Genomic DNA, 17,808 nt, shown 5'->3' with positions numbered 1-17,808 from the left:
GATTTTTTCATATAATTCAAGACACCCAGAGAATAGGCTTATTTTACAAACCATTTAATATTGTAATTTTAATTTTCACTGTTCAGAAAATAATAACTGCAAACACTTATCTAGCTTTTAAATACTGGTACTCTGTACCAGGCACTTTACCATGTGTTTGGCATATATTAATTCTCTTCATCCTTACAACAACTTCATGAGAAAGGTACTACGTATTTCCTTTTTACAAATGAAGAACCTGAGGTACAGGCAGTTAGATAACTTGCTTAAGATAACAAAGCTAGTAAGTGGCAGAGCCAAAGGTGGAAAGCAGTTTATCTCCAGAAGCTCATGGTTTTAACTGTTCTTGATAACCGTGAATCTGTAGACTCCATTACCATTTTAAAACTAGTTCTAATTTGTTCATGTAAATAGAAGCCACCACCTGAGGTTCCTAAATTCTTCCTCCCAGTAGCACTCATATTTAAAGAGCTCTGAAATGAAAAGTCACTTTAGGTACTGCTTTTCAAGAGAGGAGGGCTTTGGTTTGACCTCTGAACGGTCTGGAAGGTTTATTTTTGCTTGAGAGTCCTTGTATAGCTTTTCCTGCCATGTTTTTTAATTGGCTTTTCCTATTTTTATCACTCTCAAAACCTAATTATATGAAGACTGAAAATTCTTGGACTTACAGCAGAAAACAACACAGTCACAAATTTCACTAACTCTTTAAAACAAGCTCTCTTTTCTTTTTGTTTTCCCCTGACCGTCATAGCTTAAGAGAAGTCACGTTTGATGAAGAGAGCTGAGCTGGAGAAGACAGTCACTTGTTTACACTGTTTTAGGAGAAGACTGTTGGGGAAAGATTACAACCCCCACCCCCTTTTTTTTTTACTAAATTCTGTTGAATTACTCTTCCAGCGTGCCCACTGTGCCATCTGTACCGACCGAATATGGGGACTTGGACGCCAGGGGTATAAGTGCATCAACTGCAAACTCCTGGTTCACAAGAAGTGCCACAAACTTGTCACAATTGAATGTGGGCGCCATTCTTTGCCACCAGTAAGACACAGTTGTCTCTTTATTTTCAATAGAGCACTTTCGATAACACTATTAGAACAAAGGGCTAAACTAGGAGGGTGTGTTGAGGAATCACAACTCAACAGTGTTGTTACAGAATGTGGGTAAGCATACTTTCAGTCCAGCTCATTGTGAATTTGGGAATTGTCATTACAAATTTGTTTGTAGGGTATAGTAAACTTTTCTGTTTAGCCTGATAAAGAATCCTCTGGTCTGAATCAGGATGATGTAGGGAGAGCCAGGTAAAAGGTTTTTTTCTCTGCTTTAAGCTGAATTCTTGAGTTTCATAACCTCTATTATTCTAGTACTGACACCAAGCAGAGATCAGGTGAGAACAGTTGGAGTCCTCACATTCACTATTTGAAGAGTCAAATTACTGGGGAGCTTTTGCATTAAAATTTTTGTTTTTCACTCTCTGTTTTAAATGCATAATTAAACCATGTTCATTGTAGAAAGAAATAGAGAGCACAAATGAATAAAGAAAAATTAAATAAAAATCCCCCATGAAATCTACCATCTAAAGGTGATTTTCATTTGTGTATGTGTTTCCAGAACTTTTTCTGTGCAGATTTATATGCATAAACATTTAAAATGCTTCCATGTGGGTTGTATTTTGTGGGTTCCTTTTGAGACTACTTTATAGAAAGTGAAGTGTTTATCAGAAGGCATATATTTGGATGTTTCTTGTTCTTTTACATACTTTTTAACAAAAACAATATCACATATGTACTATTTTCTAACCCATTTTTCCTACTAAACAATATAATATATTTGGTCATCTTTCTATATTTAGCTATCTATAGCCTTACCATTTTTAGCAAAGTATTTTGTTATATGTTATACCATAATTTTTTAACCTGTTCTTCATGATCAAATAGATGAGTTTTCTAAATTTTCCTATAAAGAAAATAAAAATTGAACTTTCTGGTAAATAAATCCCTTCATTTCCTTAATGATCCAGAAGTAAAATTGCTAGGTTAAAGAATGTGCATTTTTAAAAAGATCTGAATGCAGCTTCGTAAATTTTGTTCTAGAATGATTATAGTCTGTTTATTCATAGTAACTTCTTTGAACATTGTGAAAGTAGGTCATTAGGGGTATCTCTTTGGCATTAGAATTATGTAGCTAGTTCATGTAAGCTGAGAAGTGGGTTTGTACAAATTAGGGTGGGGACAATCCAGTCCTAAGGAAAAACGGCCAAAAATTGTGAACGTAGTTTCTACAGGTTACTGTTGATAGGTATTTGTGTGCATATTCTTAGGTGATGGATGACTTGTGTGAGTTTATAAATGTAAAATAAAAGAAAGACAGGGTTAGTAATTATATTTAGAATGGCTGCTAAACGTGTTGAACATTCATGAGCTTATTTTTAAGGCAGACTTTAGATTATAATGGTAAATTAATGTTCCTTCTGAAGTTTATCTTTTTTTGCTGGTATTTATTAAGCCTGGGTCCAAGATTAATAAAATAGTAACACTTTGGTTTGAGTTAGCATTATCCTAAAGTTATTGGCAGTAGGTTAAGTCAGTTTCTAGAAGGTATTTCTTATCCTTTTTGGGGTCACTGACATCTTTGAGAAATTGCAGAAAAATAGGAAGCCCACAAAAATATACATACAATTTCAAGAGGTTGATAGACATCTTGAAGCCTCTCTCTGGGCCTCAGCTAAAGAAGTCAAATACTAGAGACTCCTGCCAGAGATTTAAAGTGAGTATGTGGAGCTCAAAAGAAGATTAGGCTGTGTAGAAGAGAAGTCAGAGTACACAGGTGTTTAATTTTGATTTCTACTTGGAGGTCTGAAATTAGTTCAGTGTTTCTTCTGTCATCTGTAAAATGTGACATTCAGTAATGTTACACTTACCTAATTTAGGTAATTTACAAGAGTATTATATGGTTTCATATAATAAGATTAAAAGTAAATTAAATATGGCAATATAACTGTCACTTAAGTTATATTTTTCAAATTTAAATTTTAATATTCTGTGTCTTATGAAAATGATGTTCCTGGATTTGTAGAGATACTGGGATTTAAAAAGAATCCACTGGGTTACTGTTTCTTTGGAAATGTTTTTAGGAACCAATGATGCCAATGGATCAGTCGTCCATGCACGCAGATCACGCCCAGACAGGTGAGACTGACGCTGTCAGGAAGTGTTGTTTGTTAACAAAGCATCCTTCAGAGACTTCTTTAGATGACTCGTTCACCCAAGTTGAAAACATTTCTGTTCTCTTCAAATAAAAGTTAGGTAACCATATGTTGCAGTGGCAGTATCGTCACAATATTTAACACACACACACACACATATATATATGCCTCCATGCCTTAGTCACCTCCATGCCTTAGTCATACCAAAGTAATTAAATAGAGTTGTAGAGTCACCCTTATGGATAGGAATCAATTAATTTGTAAAGAAGAGAAATATTTTTAAAATAGCAAAAATATTTGGTAAAGTCAGTACTTGGCTACTGATTGGTTCTTGCTTTCTCTAGCCTCATTCAAGATTAGAATTTAGTCCTGGCTGCTATAGCTCAGTGGATTGAGCATGGGCTGTGAAGCAGAGCGGTGCTAGTTCAATCCCCAGTCAGGGCACTTGCCTGGGTTGAAGGCCAGGTCCCAAGTACAGGGTGCGCAAGAGGCAACCACACAATGATATTTCTCTCCTCTTTTTCCCTCTCTCTAAAAATGAATAAATAAAATCTTTTAAAAAAGGTTAGGATTTAACTCATATTTACATATACTTTTATTAGTAGAATAATTAGTAGAATAATTAATTTTAAGTGATGAAGACCAGAAATAAAAACTAAAATAAGCAAATGAAAAAACTTTAAGTCAAACTCAGTTAATGGATGCTGTTTTTCTCTTTTTTTATGTTTGGGATTGGGTTTTTAGTAATTCCATATAATCCTTCAAGTCATGAGAGTTTGGACCAAGTTGGTGAAGAAAAGGAGGTAAGTTAGTCTTATTGTGCATTATGCCATTAGTTCTTTACTGAGACCTGACAGTGTAAAAATATGGCAAAATGACTTACTTAGATTGGAGATCAGGAATGATTTTTTAATGGCTCTAGAGTTTTATTCTGATTTAATCTAATAATTATTATTGGATTCATTTAAACTATGAAATAGTCTGGTAGGATAACCTATTTTTAATATTAAGATACCATAATCTGAAAATCAAAATATATTTAAGAATGATGTTTAGAATGCTTGCAGTATTGTTTAAATATACTTATAGATCCTTCCATTTTATGGGCTAATTGTTATTTAAGTATAAATGATTAAGCATCTTAATTGCTACTATTTTTTCTGATTATTGAACATTTTATCAGTTTTTAAAACAAAATAAAATTTTAATTACAAATATTAATTTAAATGATAACCAAATTTTTGAAAAGAGCTTGTAGAAAACAGATTTGTTATGCCTCACACCTTTTACTCCTACTCTGACTTCTGAGAGGCAGCCCTTTTTAGTCGTTCCAGTTGACTCCATAGTGTTCATACCTCTGTTTTTCAATATTAAAACAGTATTTCTGGTCATGAAAGAGGTAGTTTCTACTACCTCATGTACTTTCATTCACTTTTTAATGTTTAACAGGTAATCTTTTATTCTTGCTTACCTTTAAAAAACCCAACTTTTTATTATGGAAAATTTCAAACATAAATAAAAGTGCACAAAATTGTATAATAAAGCCCCTTTATCCATTATCCAGTAAAAACAATCATCACTACATGGCCAGCATTGTTTTGTAATTATATTTAAACTAGTTATGGACTTTAAATTCATCATTTTACTGTTTTCTGTATCTCACCTATTTATGTCACTTTTTCTTGCCTGGCACCAGGCACTATATTCCCTGTGCTATATGTTATGTCCCCGTGACTGTTTTGCAACTACCAATTGCACTTCTCAATCTCTTCAGCTTTTTCACCCAGCCCTCCCAACCCCCTTCCTATCTGGCAACCCTCAGTTTGTTCTCTGTTTCTGTTTTTGTTTATTTACTTATATCGTTCATTGGATTCCACATATAAGTGAAAGCATGTGGTATTTGTCTTTCTCTGACTTACTCACTTAGCATTAATACCTTCTAGGTCCATCCACGCTATCACAAATAGTAAGAGTTCATTCTTTTTTATTGCTGAGTATTCCACTGTACCCATGTACTATTTAATCGTTTATTGATGGGCACTTAGGTTGCTTCCATATATATGTTGCTTATTGTCAATAATCCTGCAGTGAACATAGGATTACTACATCTTTTCAAATTAGTGTTTTGGATTTCTATGGATATATACCCAGAAGTTGAATTACAAGGTCACAATTAATTTTTTTTTTAAATTAAAAAAATCTTTAATTTTTTCAGAAACCTCCACACTGTTTTCCATTGTGGCTGCAACAATTTGCAATCTGACCAACAGTGCACAAGCATTCCCCTTTCTCTACATCCTTGCCGACACTTCTTTATTGCTTTATTGATGTTGGCCATTCTGATAGGTGCGAGGTGATACCTCATTGTGGTTTTTTAACTTGCATTTCTCTGATGATTAGTGACATTGAGCATCTTTTCATATGTCTATTGGCCATCTGTATGTCCTCTTTGTAGAAATGTCTATTCAGGTCCTCAGCCTGTTTTTTAATTGTTTTTTTTTTTTTGTATTTGTGGTATGAGTTCTTCATAAATTTTAGGTATTAACCCTTTATTACACGTATCATTGGTGAATAGTCTCCCAATTGATAGGTTGTCTTTTGTTTTGTTGATGGTTTCCTTTGCTGAGCAAAAACTGTTTAGTTTGATGTGGTCCCATGTGTTTACTTTTCCTTTTGTTTTCCTTGCCTGAGGAGATGTCAACAAAAACATTACTAAGAGTAATGTCGTACAGTTTACTGCCTATGTATTCTAGGAATTTTATGGTTTCGGGTCTTACATTGAAGTCTAAATTATTTTGAAATGCTTGTTTAAAAATTTATTTAAAGATTTTATTTATTTATTTTTAGAGACAGGGGAAGAGAGGTATAGAAACATCGATCAGTTGCCTCTCTGTGCCCGCAACTGGGGACCTGGCCTACAACCCAGGCGTGTGCCATGACTGGGAATCAATCCAGCGACCTTTCAGTTCTCAGGCCAGCACTTAATCCACTGAGTGACACCAGCCAGGGCATGAATTAGTCTTACTTGTGGTGTAAGAAGGTGGTCTAGTTTCATTTTTATTGTATGTTTCTGTCCAGTTTTCTCAGCATGATAACCATCAACTTTACTCTTTCTCAAGATAGCTTTGGCTATCCAGGGGCCTTTCGTGGTTCCATGTAGATTTTTGGATTATTTGTTCTAGTTCCGTGAAAAATTTCATTGGTATTTTGATAGGGTTTGCAGTGAATGTATAGATTGTTTTGGATGGTACGAACATACTAATTATGTTAATTCTTCTTCTCCATGAGTACAGTATATGCTTCCATTTATTTGTATCTTCAGTGTCTTACAATTTTCCAAGTATGGGTCTTTTACCTCCTTGGTCAAGTTCTTAGGTAATTTTTTTGATGCAGTTGTAGATGAGATTTTCTTAATTTTTCTTTCTGATAGCTTATTATGGTGTATAAAAATGAAACTGTTTTTCTAATTTTGTATCCTGCAATTTTACTGAAATCACTTATCAGTTCTAATAGTTTTTTTGGTGGAATCTTTAGGGTTATTTATATATAGTATGTCATCTGCAAATAATGATAGTTTTACTTGTTCCTTTCCAATTTGGATGCTTTTTTCCCCCTTGTCTGAGTGCTATAGCTAGGACTCAGCAAAGGCACAGGGCTTACCAAGGCTAGCCACCACCTTGCCTGGGGTCTGCAGATCTTGGGGAGTTTTTAAGAAAGCTTTCAGCAGAGGCTGAGATTGCCTTTGAGGCACAGCCAATGCAGTGTGCAGTTGGGTGGAATGGGGTTTCAGGAAGTCATCAGGGTGGAGCTAGCAGTGTTCCCCAGGTTAACGCAGATTTGATTTGGCGTCCACCTACTCCTGCAGGCTGTGTAAGGAGAGGGGTCAACACAGGCAGTGGTGCCCCTCACCCCAAAACCACACAGTTCAGTTTCTTTCCATATGACTGTGGTGCCTTTTGAGCTGCTGGCCCTTCACAGAAGCTCAGGGTGAGTGCCTGGAAGCAGTTGAGTGTGTGCGTAGGCCCATTAAGAGGACCACTGTGTTTCTAGCAGCCTTCTGTCTGACCTGGAAGGAATGCCCACAGAGCTGGGTGTGGTGGGGTCGTGGAGTCGCCAGGGTTGGGTGAGTGATCCTTACCTGGTTAATGCAGATTCATTTTTCGCACTTGACTGCCGCTGTAGGTTGTACAAGGGGAGGGCTCAGTGGTAGCCCTTGCCTTGAAGTCACACAACTCATTCTCTCCCTGTCTCTCTCTGGTGCCTTTCAAGCCACTCTGAGTGCCCGTGAGTGAGTGAGTGAGTCTGTGCGTGGGCCCCTTTACAAGGATGCCTAGGTTTCCAGCTGCCCTCCATTTCACCATACTGGGATAGAGTCTCTGCTGGTCTTCACAGCCAGCTGTTATGGGGACAGTTCTTCCAGGCAGTGGATTCCTGGGTGAGGGAGCCAGTGTGGGGGCTGGGACCCCTCACTCCCAAGTGGGACCTCTGCCACCGGGGTATCCCTTCTGATTTTCAACTGCCACGTGTGGGTGTGGGACCAGCCTGTTTCGCATCGCTGCCTCCCCTACAGGCCTTGGTGTGCCTCTTAGTTATTGGAGCTCCGTTCAGCTAGTCTTCAGGTGGACTGCTCTGTAATTCAGTTGTGATTTAGTGTGGTCACAGGAGGAGGCAAGCTCAGCGCTGACCTACCGCGGCATTTTCACTAGAACCCTTTCATGTGACCTTCTTTTGCTGTTCTATTACTGATTTGTTCTAGAGATTGCGTTTACATCCTTAACTTATTTAAATTCACTAAAAATTATTAGTTATACTTTTCCCACTTCCCTTGACATGCAAGGACCTTAGAACACTTTAAATTTACTCTCCCTTTCTGCCTTTGGTGCTATATTTGTCTTATTTTAAAATTCTCTGTGTGTGTATGTATTAGTGTTTTTAAACCGTCTATCTTTATCCAGTCTATTTAGGTTTATCTACATTTCATTATTTTTTTCTGCATTCCTTCTTGTGTGTCCATCCTCCATATGAGATTGTCTTTCTTCTTGAAGAACTCAGTGTTTCCTTCAGTGAGAGCTGACCAGTGATGGATTTCCTTAGTTTGTATTTGAAAAGGGTTTTATTTTACTTTTCTTTCGAGGGCTCTTTTTACAGAACATGGAGTAGTAGGCTAACACGGGGTGGTGGTACCTAGCCCTTTGATGGTGATGTTCCCGCTTTCTGGCTTCTGTCCATTCCCTGTCTCTTTGCGTTTCCTTTGAAGGTCCTGTGCTTTTGTGCCATTTGATTCTCTCTTAGTTTTCAGTGAACCATATAAAGTCTGGACATTGCCTTATTGTCTAACCATGCTCTTCTTTCTTAATCTGCCCTAATCTGATTTTTCTTCACTCCTTTTTATTTATCCTTTTTGCCAAATCAGATTATTATTTTTAAGTTTTCATGTATTAATGATCCTTCTTTTGATCCTTTTTTCAGTTTTCATAACTTATATATGTTATATATAAATACATATATATATTTGTGTGTGTGCTTACTTGTTTCTTTCTTAAAATTTGCTATTTGTTTTTCTTGATACTCTTTCACCTCTGGAAATTCATACTTAATGTTTATGAGAAGATCTATTGATTGCTGAGAATTTTGCAGGTCTCTAATAAAAGATTATCTTTAGTCTTCTCTATGAATTACCGGAAGCATACGTCTCTAGTTACAAGGGAATTTTAGGGCTGACTGTCATTCCAGGGGAGCCTTGGCGCTGTGTAGGAACAGTTTTCTGTTCGCTGTGCTGCCTTGTCCTTGTTTTCTGCTTCCAGTTCCCAGCGTTTCTGAATGTGCCCTTTCATTAGTTCAGATTTCATACATCAGACTCCCAGCAGACTCTCTTCATATTTCTGTCCCATTGGAAATTCTAACTAGAAAATGAAAAACCAAGCTCATTATCTCAACAACTCTGACTCAGTGTTATCCTCCGCTTACAATTTATTTTTCTCTCAATGGCACCTCCACTCTCCCAGTCAGCAAAATTGGTGTCATTTTCATTCATGCATGTCCATTGCTTGCCTCTATGTCCCAGAGTTTTACCAGAGCCTTTTTAAGACATCCTGTAACGTTTCTCAGGTTTCAGCTACTGTCCGCTGCTGTCAGTACCCCTCTGACCTCAGCTTGCAAATTCATCTCGCCTCGAGTAGTAAGATCGCACTGTTTCGAATGCTGTAAAAAAAGAATTGTTAAGAACTGACATCCCAAAATATTTTTTAAATCATAGGTATAACTAGGTGTTAGAAATATAATTATTGTGCAGAATACTTCCAAATCATTAACTCTTTGGTATAAATGCTCTCACAGGCAATGAACACCAGGGAAAGCGGCAAAGCTTCATCCAGTCTAGGTCTTCAGGATTTTGATTTGCTCCGGGTGATAGGAAGAGGAAGTTATGCCAAAGTGCTGCTGGTGCGATTAAAAAAAACAGATCGTATTTATGCAATGAAAGTTGTGAAGAAAGAGCTTGTCAATGACGATGAGGTGAGTACAGTGTTTTATTAGTTCTAAACTGTTAAATTGGCATAAGTGTATCATTTCAGAGAAAACCTCAACATTGGTGACATTAGTTCAGTCTACTTTTCTAAATTATGACTCAAATGGATGATATAAGATGTATTTAAAGAAATCTGATAATTATTATGTCTTTTAAAAATAAAATCAAACCATACGATGAAAGGAAAGTACTTGATTGAGCTTTGTAAAAGTTTTCTAGGCCATTTCAAAATATCGAAATATTTACTGGTGGTATTTTTCTCTTTGTATATAAATTGTTGTTGCATGATTATTCATTCTTTTGATACTTAGTTGGTTAATAATTGCATTGGTGATCATTGAATTGCTAAGAACAAATATATCATAGTTTTAATGATATTTGAGTTTGATAAAGGTTTCTTTTCCTGTTTTAAAATAGGATATTGATTGGGTACAGACAGAGAAGCATGTTTTTGAGCAGGCGTCCAATCACCCCTTTCTTGTTGGTCTACATTCTTGCTTTCAGACAGAAAGCAGGTAAGATTGGACGATAATGGAGTGATTACTGACTTTGTGTGCTTTGGTGTATTACACAGTAAGAACCCTTCTTACTTTGATTCCTGAAGTGGAAGTCAGGGAGACAGCCAGACTCAACAGTATTGTGCTATGATTTCCTGCTACTCATGTTCCGATCAGCATGAGGAAATTATCTGCTTAAAAAAATAGCCAGATACTCATGTGCAAGTGAAGACCCATTTTTATTTTTATTATTTTATTTTTATTTAATTCTTGTTCAAGTACAGTTTTCTGTCTTATATTCCCAGCCCTGCCCCCCCCCCAGTGCTCCCCATCTCCCTCCCATTTCCGGCCCCCACCTTAGTTACTGTCCATGTGTCCTTTATACTTGTTGAGGTGAGTCCCTCCCCTTTTCCCCCTGTGATTGTCTCCCCTCTGCCCTCTGGACCCTGTCAGCCTGTTCCGTATTTGAGTGTCATTGGTCATATTTTGCTTGCTTGTTTGTTTTGTTGTTTAGATTCCTCTTAATGGTGATATCATATGGTATTTGTGAAGACCCATTTTTAAATATCCCTAAGATTTGTTTTAGAACTCAAAAGTTTCCCAGTGTTTAACGAGGGGGAGAAATCCTAACTTCTTCACTGTAAGGGGCAGTTGAAGTGCCTTATCTCGCAAATGCTAAAATTGGGGTGGGATGGAGGGACTCTGGATTATTGTGAGTGGTACTGCAGAAGTAGCAGGTTGCAGAGTTATCATCAGGCTGGTTTACTCCGTGTACCTTCTGTGATGAAATAGCTTTCTACTCCATCTGCTGCTTGTTTTCACCAAACTCCTGAGATTTTTGTTCATGGGAAATCATAGAATGCTCTGTGTTTTGACTGGTCTCTATAGTGTTTAAAATGCAGTTACGCTGCCTTATTTTGGATTTTGGTTTCATGTGTCCTCTCCTGCGGTTTAGATTGTTCTTTGTCATAGAGTATGTAAACGGAGGAGATCTAATGTTTCACATGCAGCGACAAAGAAAACTGCCTGAAGAGCATGCCAGGTAAGTGTTTTGATTATTCTTTGTTTGTGTTGGGTTTTGGGGCAAGCTCTTTATGTGCCAGTGGTTGAAAGCAGTAGATAAATTATTTATTTTATCTACTAGTTAATAATAATTAATTCTTTGTAAGTTAAGTAATACTAGTTAATTCTTTGTAAGTCATGTAGAGGCAGAGCTAAGTTAAAACTTAGTTTGCATTATAACATATAACATATATATATAACATTTTATGTGTACTAGTGTAATTATAAGCAATTAAAAGGTATAAGCAGTATTAAAGGAGAAACCTTTGGTCAGCTGAACCCAATCATTGTAAACTATTTTGTCTTTTCACTATCAGCCTCTGAAATAATTGATGAATTTACAAATACTTATTCATCTTAATCAGGTTTGCAATGATCTCTGAGAGTTTTTCATTAGAAGATTATTATTTATATACACTTGAGAGTAATAAAACCATTCCTCTTAAGCCATTATTTATTTCTGACTATTCTTATAATTATAATTTCTGAATGTGTCTGCTGTTGGCTTTTTTCCTCTGATCCCATACAAGTTAATGAATAGAAGCAAAAAGCATTAAATTCTTATTTAGTGCCTTTTCTTTGATATTATTATATAAAGTTGTGAATTGTTTATATATTGGAAGAGTTACTAGGGGAAGGACTATGGTCTTGGTAGATAAGAAGTTTAGTTCATTGGTGCCTTGTTTTGTTTTTTTACTCGTAATTAGCAGTAATTATTGCTCTTTTGTGCTTCACAAGACTAAGGAGAAATGAAGCATGTGTTTGTACATGTCTGTAACAAAGGTTGGAGATTTTATTTTTTTAAATAACTTAGTGAAAATCTTGCTAGTTAATTGATTTTTTTTCTTTCAAAAGAGACAATAGCTTTTAATTTTGTGAAAAGGTATAAATATATCAATCTAACCTCAGGGCTAAACTGCTTCTTTTTTTTTAAATTTACTGTATGCACATTGTTTATTTAGCTTTATCAAATGGTCACCCTTCACAGCAAAGCCACAAATATTTTATTTTGTGAACACAGCCAGTATTTGTTCAGTGGGATATGAGGAAAAGTAATCCAGTTTCACTGTATTAAAGTTCCACTTTTGATTTTATACCATCTTTGCTTTTGCAAGAACCGACGTACAGAATAAGGCCTCAAGCTCCTACTTCATAGAATTAAGTAGCTATATGTTTTGTACCTCCCAACAAGACAGTGATAACATTGATCAAAGCAGCCATAAACCAGTTTGGGTGTTTCATTTTCATTATTCAGGGCAAAAGTTATAGCTATCACCAGTTATTTGGTGACAGTTTTAAAACTTTTTAAAAATATATTAAATGTTATGGTTATAGAATAATTTCTTCCAATTCCTTTTCTAGGAATTTTGTTACGGATTTTATCGTTTGAGTAGTGAACTTTTAGTCTTCTTTCTATTGTCAACCAGTCAGTGGGTCTTAGTGTTTGGTCCCTAGAGAAGTGATGTCAGCTACGAAACTCTGTGAATAGAAGATGTACATGTACACGGGTGCATGCACCTTTACCCCCCATTGTAGGTGTGTGGGCTGCCTGGAGTCCCTCCAAATTTAAAGCCCCTGATTGAGACTTTCAAATCAGTAACTTCATGAAAAGTGTGAGTTTAATTTATACCGGGCCTTTTATCATTGTGTCTGGGGCTCAGTGTTACAGTGATGCTTCAATTTGTGTTCAGTATTGTTCCTAAACACACTGGGAGGAAAAAAAATCTTCTGACATGATTTTGATATTTTAATTTGCAGATGGGAATAGGATTTACATACCTTCCTCTAGAAACCACAATTTAAAAACTTGAATCAAATGAGGTATTTTCATTTTATTTTAGGTTTTACTCTGCAGAAATCAGTCTAGCATTAAATTATCTTCATGAACGAGGGATAATTTATAGAGACTTGAAATTGGACAATGTCTTGCTGGACTCAGAAGGACACATTAAACTCACTGACTACGGCATGTGTAAGGTGAGGGGAAGTTCTTGTTTATTCAGAAGGCCTCAGCTACTGCTAAACTTGTTTTGGTAAAATAACTTCACATTTAAAGATGGGGAAATGATTGCTACTTCGTTTAGGATACTTTTTGAAATTGTAGCACAAAAACAAATATACAGGGTGGGGCAAAAATAGGTCTACAGTTGTTCATATGGAAAATAATACAATGATTAATAAGTATTAATACAAGAGTAAACTCTGTGTTTCATGTACTCACTTTTTGCCCATCCTGTACTTCTTTTCTAATCATTTATGAAATTCCATGTTTTCTGTGTTATATGTGCTACAATGAGTTAATTTCTCTTTCTAGAAAGTAATGACAAAAGTTTGAAAATAAAAATTATCTGCAGTCCGCCAACTTAAACACAACTACTCGCATGTCACCTTCCAGTTTTTGCCATTTAATTGTAACTCTTAATGATACACTTAAGATTTTCCTAGGAAATCTTACTTTTTTAAATACTTAAAATGTAAATATCTGACATAAAGTACAAATAAGAATTTTAGTTATTCCCAGGACACGTCCTTTATTTCTTGGTGTTTTATTCTTTTCGTAACAGTGTTTTGTTTAAGGGTCCAGTCTTTTTCCACAAAATATATAGGGAGCTACTCTCCCCGTTAGAGTAGCCAGGACAGAATTACTCTTACAGAGCAACAAGTCAACGAGGATGTCAGCGTGTGAACTGCATTCCCCCAGTCACCTGAGGGAAGTGCCTCCAGAGCCTGGAAATTATTTAAGTGCTAAGTAAGATGGTTTAATAGGGCTACAGATTTAACCTTATCTGTTCAGCAACGCTAGAAAAACACAATCTTTACTTAAAGGATTTTTGCTTTTATGTACAAAACTCAGATATTCACCTTTTCTTATATTAAATTTGTATTTCCTTTAATGTTCTGTTAAACAAATTTTTTATTGTAAACAAGTAGAAATTTAGTAGGTGAACCCCTGTGTACCCATCAGTTAGATTTGCGATACCTTTTGATCTCTGTTACTTCTTTCCAAGTGTTTTTTTCCTCATTTCAGAAGAAAAATGAGGAAATCATTTTTCGTAAATAAAGGAGTCATAATTTATCAAGGGAAAATAAAGCTGAACAAAAAATATGAAGAATGTTAAACTTGTTACAAAGTATACAAAGTAAAACAATAATGAGCTCTGTTTCTCATATCCTAGATATGAGCTTTTTAAATTATAATACAAGAAAGAGTTTAATGAAATGGGTATTCTTGGATGTCACTGGTGAGTGTATACACTATTAAGACCTTTTGTAAGGCAGTGAGGTGGGATGTGTCAGTGATCTTGATAATGGCTGTATTCTTTGCTCCAGTAATGCTGCTTCTGGGGTATGTTGAGTGAATGTTTCTGTCTGTGAGGGTGGGTTTAAAACCAAAATTTTTGTCATATTTTATTATCTAAAATATGAATTTATAAATATAAGTCATTATAAATATAAATCATTTATAAATCATCATTTTTAAATCTAAATGGCCACTCCTAAGAAGAATGATTGAGGATATTATGGAATGACTACGAAATATAGCATATGAAGTCGTATAAAAAGATGTTTACAAAAATTCCTAACAGTGTTAAATGCTTATAACATTAAGTCAAGTTTTCAAGTATAGAATTATCTAATTCTTGGTGTATTATTATACATTCTATTATGTGTTATTCTATTATACAACATTACATACTCTGTTTACTTTCACTTATTTTTAAGTTATTGTTATAGATACACATTACTTACACAGTGAAATTTATAAAAATGAATGCAGGGAATAAATACAGAGAAAAAATATGAATAAATAAATAAAAATGAATACAGAGAAAAATAAAAATTTTTCTCTGCCTTTACCTCTCTTTAGTTTCTGTCTTTTTTAAAAATATATTTTATTGATTATACCATTACAGTTGTTCTATTCCCCCCCTTCATTCCCCTCCACCCTGCACACCCCTCCCCCACCATTCCCCCCTTAGTTTATGACCACGTGTCTCAAGTTCTTTAGATTCTATATTTCCCCTACTGTTCTTGCCCTCCCCCCTGTCTATTTTTTACCTACCATCTACGCTACTTATTTTCTGTATCTTCTCCCCCCTTCTGTCTTTTTGATTTTTATTTTAATTCCATCCCAAAACAGGGATCCTGTTTTGCCTGGAATATTTTATTAGAGAAAAATTACTTAATCTTTTGTTACTCTTAATGAAAAATCATATTGGTTTAGTATACATTCTCATTTTTTCCAGAGATTCTCAACCAAGTATAAGATTTCTCACTCAGTAGGGTTGTCAGCTGCTTCTCCTTCCTCTCTCTCTTTCTGCCTTTTCTCCTTTTTCAGGAGCAACTTCGTTTTATGAGTAGGAAAAGACACCAGGGGTGGAAGTTCTGTTCAAAGACTTTTTTACTAACACTACTTTGTCTTTTCTCGCACTAACACATTTGCACCCTCATGATGTTGAGTCTTGTGTGAGATGAATCTCCGGGAAATAGGAATGTTCTTGTCTTATAACTTAGAGACAGTATTTAAACTTACCTAACTCTGGCCTCTGGCAAATATTGGGTGAATTTCTTTTACTTGTAGATTTTTTCCTTGGGAATTTCTTCAGAAATATGTCCTTTAGGCTTAATTAATTAATTACTTCACTTTCTCACTAGATGCTTTTATATAAAATGTTTAGGATAGTGAAAACCAGAAGCATATATGAAAACTTGAATGAGTATCTTCAGGCTTATGTTTGAAATATTGCATGAACATTGATTTTTATGGACTTAAAAACTTTGACCATTTTATGAATTAATGTGCCTTTAACTTTTTTTTAATCAGCAGGGGAATTTTAATAACATCTTTCTTACATTGTAGGTGATTAAGCTGATGGGCCTATGTTTAGGTAGTCAGTCAACAAATGAAGGATTTAGCAGAGCTCTATTACTGGTTAACAGGTGGCATCCTTGCCTCTGACTTTTGCCCTGAAAATGTATGTCATTTATTATTAAACTGTTTGTACAGCCATTGCCAATAGTACAAAACAACCTAAGTCACAGTCATATTTCCTCATGTATAAAATAGCTTATATATATATATACATATATATATATATATATATGTATATATATATATGAGGAATGACAAAGCAATCCTAGGGGGTCACAGCATATTACTAATTATTTCTTCCAGATGTTTGTGGAAGTAATATATATAGTAGACTAAAATTTAAAGAAAAATTCATATACCATGCCCAAAATACCTCTGGAGGGACACGTCAGGAACCTTGGTTGGTTAGAGCATTGTCCCGGTACGCCGAGGTTGTGGGGTAGGGCTTCAATGTCAGACTTTTGGGGACACACACAGAGATCCCTGCTAGGGAGCCGGGACTGTGAAACTGTCTTGATGACTGGGTCTCTTTCTGCTCTCTCTGCTTTGAGGCTGTGTTGTTAGGAACATACATACTTTGTTATAACTTCTTGGTGATTGTTCCACTTGTTATTGTGTACTTTCTCTTTTCATACATAGTAGTATGTTTTGTCTTAATTTTCTCCATCCTGTAGTTATTAAAATACAAAATCAAAACATTGATGCCTTAGGAGCAACAACTAGAAGGGAAACTTCATAATGCCAGCAGTGGTTGCATTAAGCAGTGGGTTTACAGTGCTGCTTTTCTACACAAAATGTGATTCCTTTGACTCTAATATAACTTAAACTTTTCTATTACATTTTTACTTGAATATAAATTATTCTAAATGCAGTTTTTATCTTAATTGAACTGACTCTTTATCAGCATCCAATGGGGACAGGTTTTCTTTAAGCTGTTTAAATCCATGATCTTAATAGTAAAGGAAATTGTGATAGTGATATTTTATTTAAGCTTAGTGTATTATTTACGGATGCTGAGCTTATATAGATAAGATAAAAGAGGTGAATGTAAAACAGAATTTTGGGTCTTGTTCATTTTTTCTTTTTTTTTAATAAAAGGAAGGATTACGGCCAGGAGATACAACCAGCACTTTCTGTGGTACTCCCAATTACATCGCTCCTGAAATTTTAAGAGGAGAAGATTATGGTAATAAATTAACAGGTGGTATTTTAGCTCTGTGCTAAAAGGGTGGTTAAATGTGATGCAACTTGCATTATAGTGCACCATGGTATTTCAATGTTGATCTTATTAATAGTATAAACTTTCTTGATCCTCTTAAAACCTACATTAAATAGCAGATTATGAAATTGGAGACAGTGGGACTGTGGCAGTGTTTGGGCGTACAAATTTGAATGATATTTTATTAGTGACTAGCACTGAAAGGTACTATGCACTATTCTAAGCAGTTTACATATATTATCTTAGTTAATCCTCTCAATCATATAAGGTAAGCACTATTCCCATTTTATGGATGGGGAAACTAATGTATAGAAAGTTTAAACAACTTCCCCAACCCCATACCAGTGGAAAGTGGCAGAGTAGGGACTTAAACTTTATCCATGTGACTCCAGAGTCATGAACCTTTAGAAGATTATTCAGGTTTCCTGT

At 35.4% G+C, this 17,808-nt stretch overlaps 1 protein-coding gene across 1 annotated transcript in view; it reads left to right on the top strand.

Moving 5' to 3' along the window:
• PRKCI (protein kinase C iota) overlaps nt 1–17,808 on the top strand; it is a 62,752-nt gene that overhangs the window by 33,038 nt on the left and 11,906 nt on the right. Inside the window, exons 6-13 of the mRNA XM_037046541.1 lie at nt 898–1,038; nt 3,131–3,185; nt 3,947–4,005; nt 9,539–9,715; nt 10,146–10,243; nt 11,181–11,267; nt 13,129–13,264; nt 17,259–17,346. Coding sequence (XP_036902436.1) covers nt 898–1,038; nt 3,131–3,185; nt 3,947–4,005; nt 9,539–9,715; nt 10,146–10,243; nt 11,181–11,267; nt 13,129–13,264; nt 17,259–17,346 — 841 coding nt within the window. The remainder of the gene's footprint in view (nt 1–897; nt 1,039–3,130; nt 3,186–3,946; nt 4,006–9,538; nt 9,716–10,145; nt 10,244–11,180; nt 11,268–13,128; nt 13,265–17,258; nt 17,347–17,808) is intronic.

This window comes from Sturnira hondurensis, unplaced genomic scaffold, assembly GCF_014824575.4.
Source record: "Sturnira hondurensis isolate 20B ecotype Veracruz unplaced genomic scaffold, ASM1482457v3 Scaffold0005279, whole genome shotgun sequence".
Taxonomy (NCBI): domain Eukaryota; kingdom Metazoa; phylum Chordata; class Mammalia; order Chiroptera; family Phyllostomidae; genus Sturnira; species Sturnira hondurensis.
The sequence above is the reverse complement of the archived record's forward strand: the minus strand, read 5'-3'. Positions and strand labels throughout refer to the sequence as shown.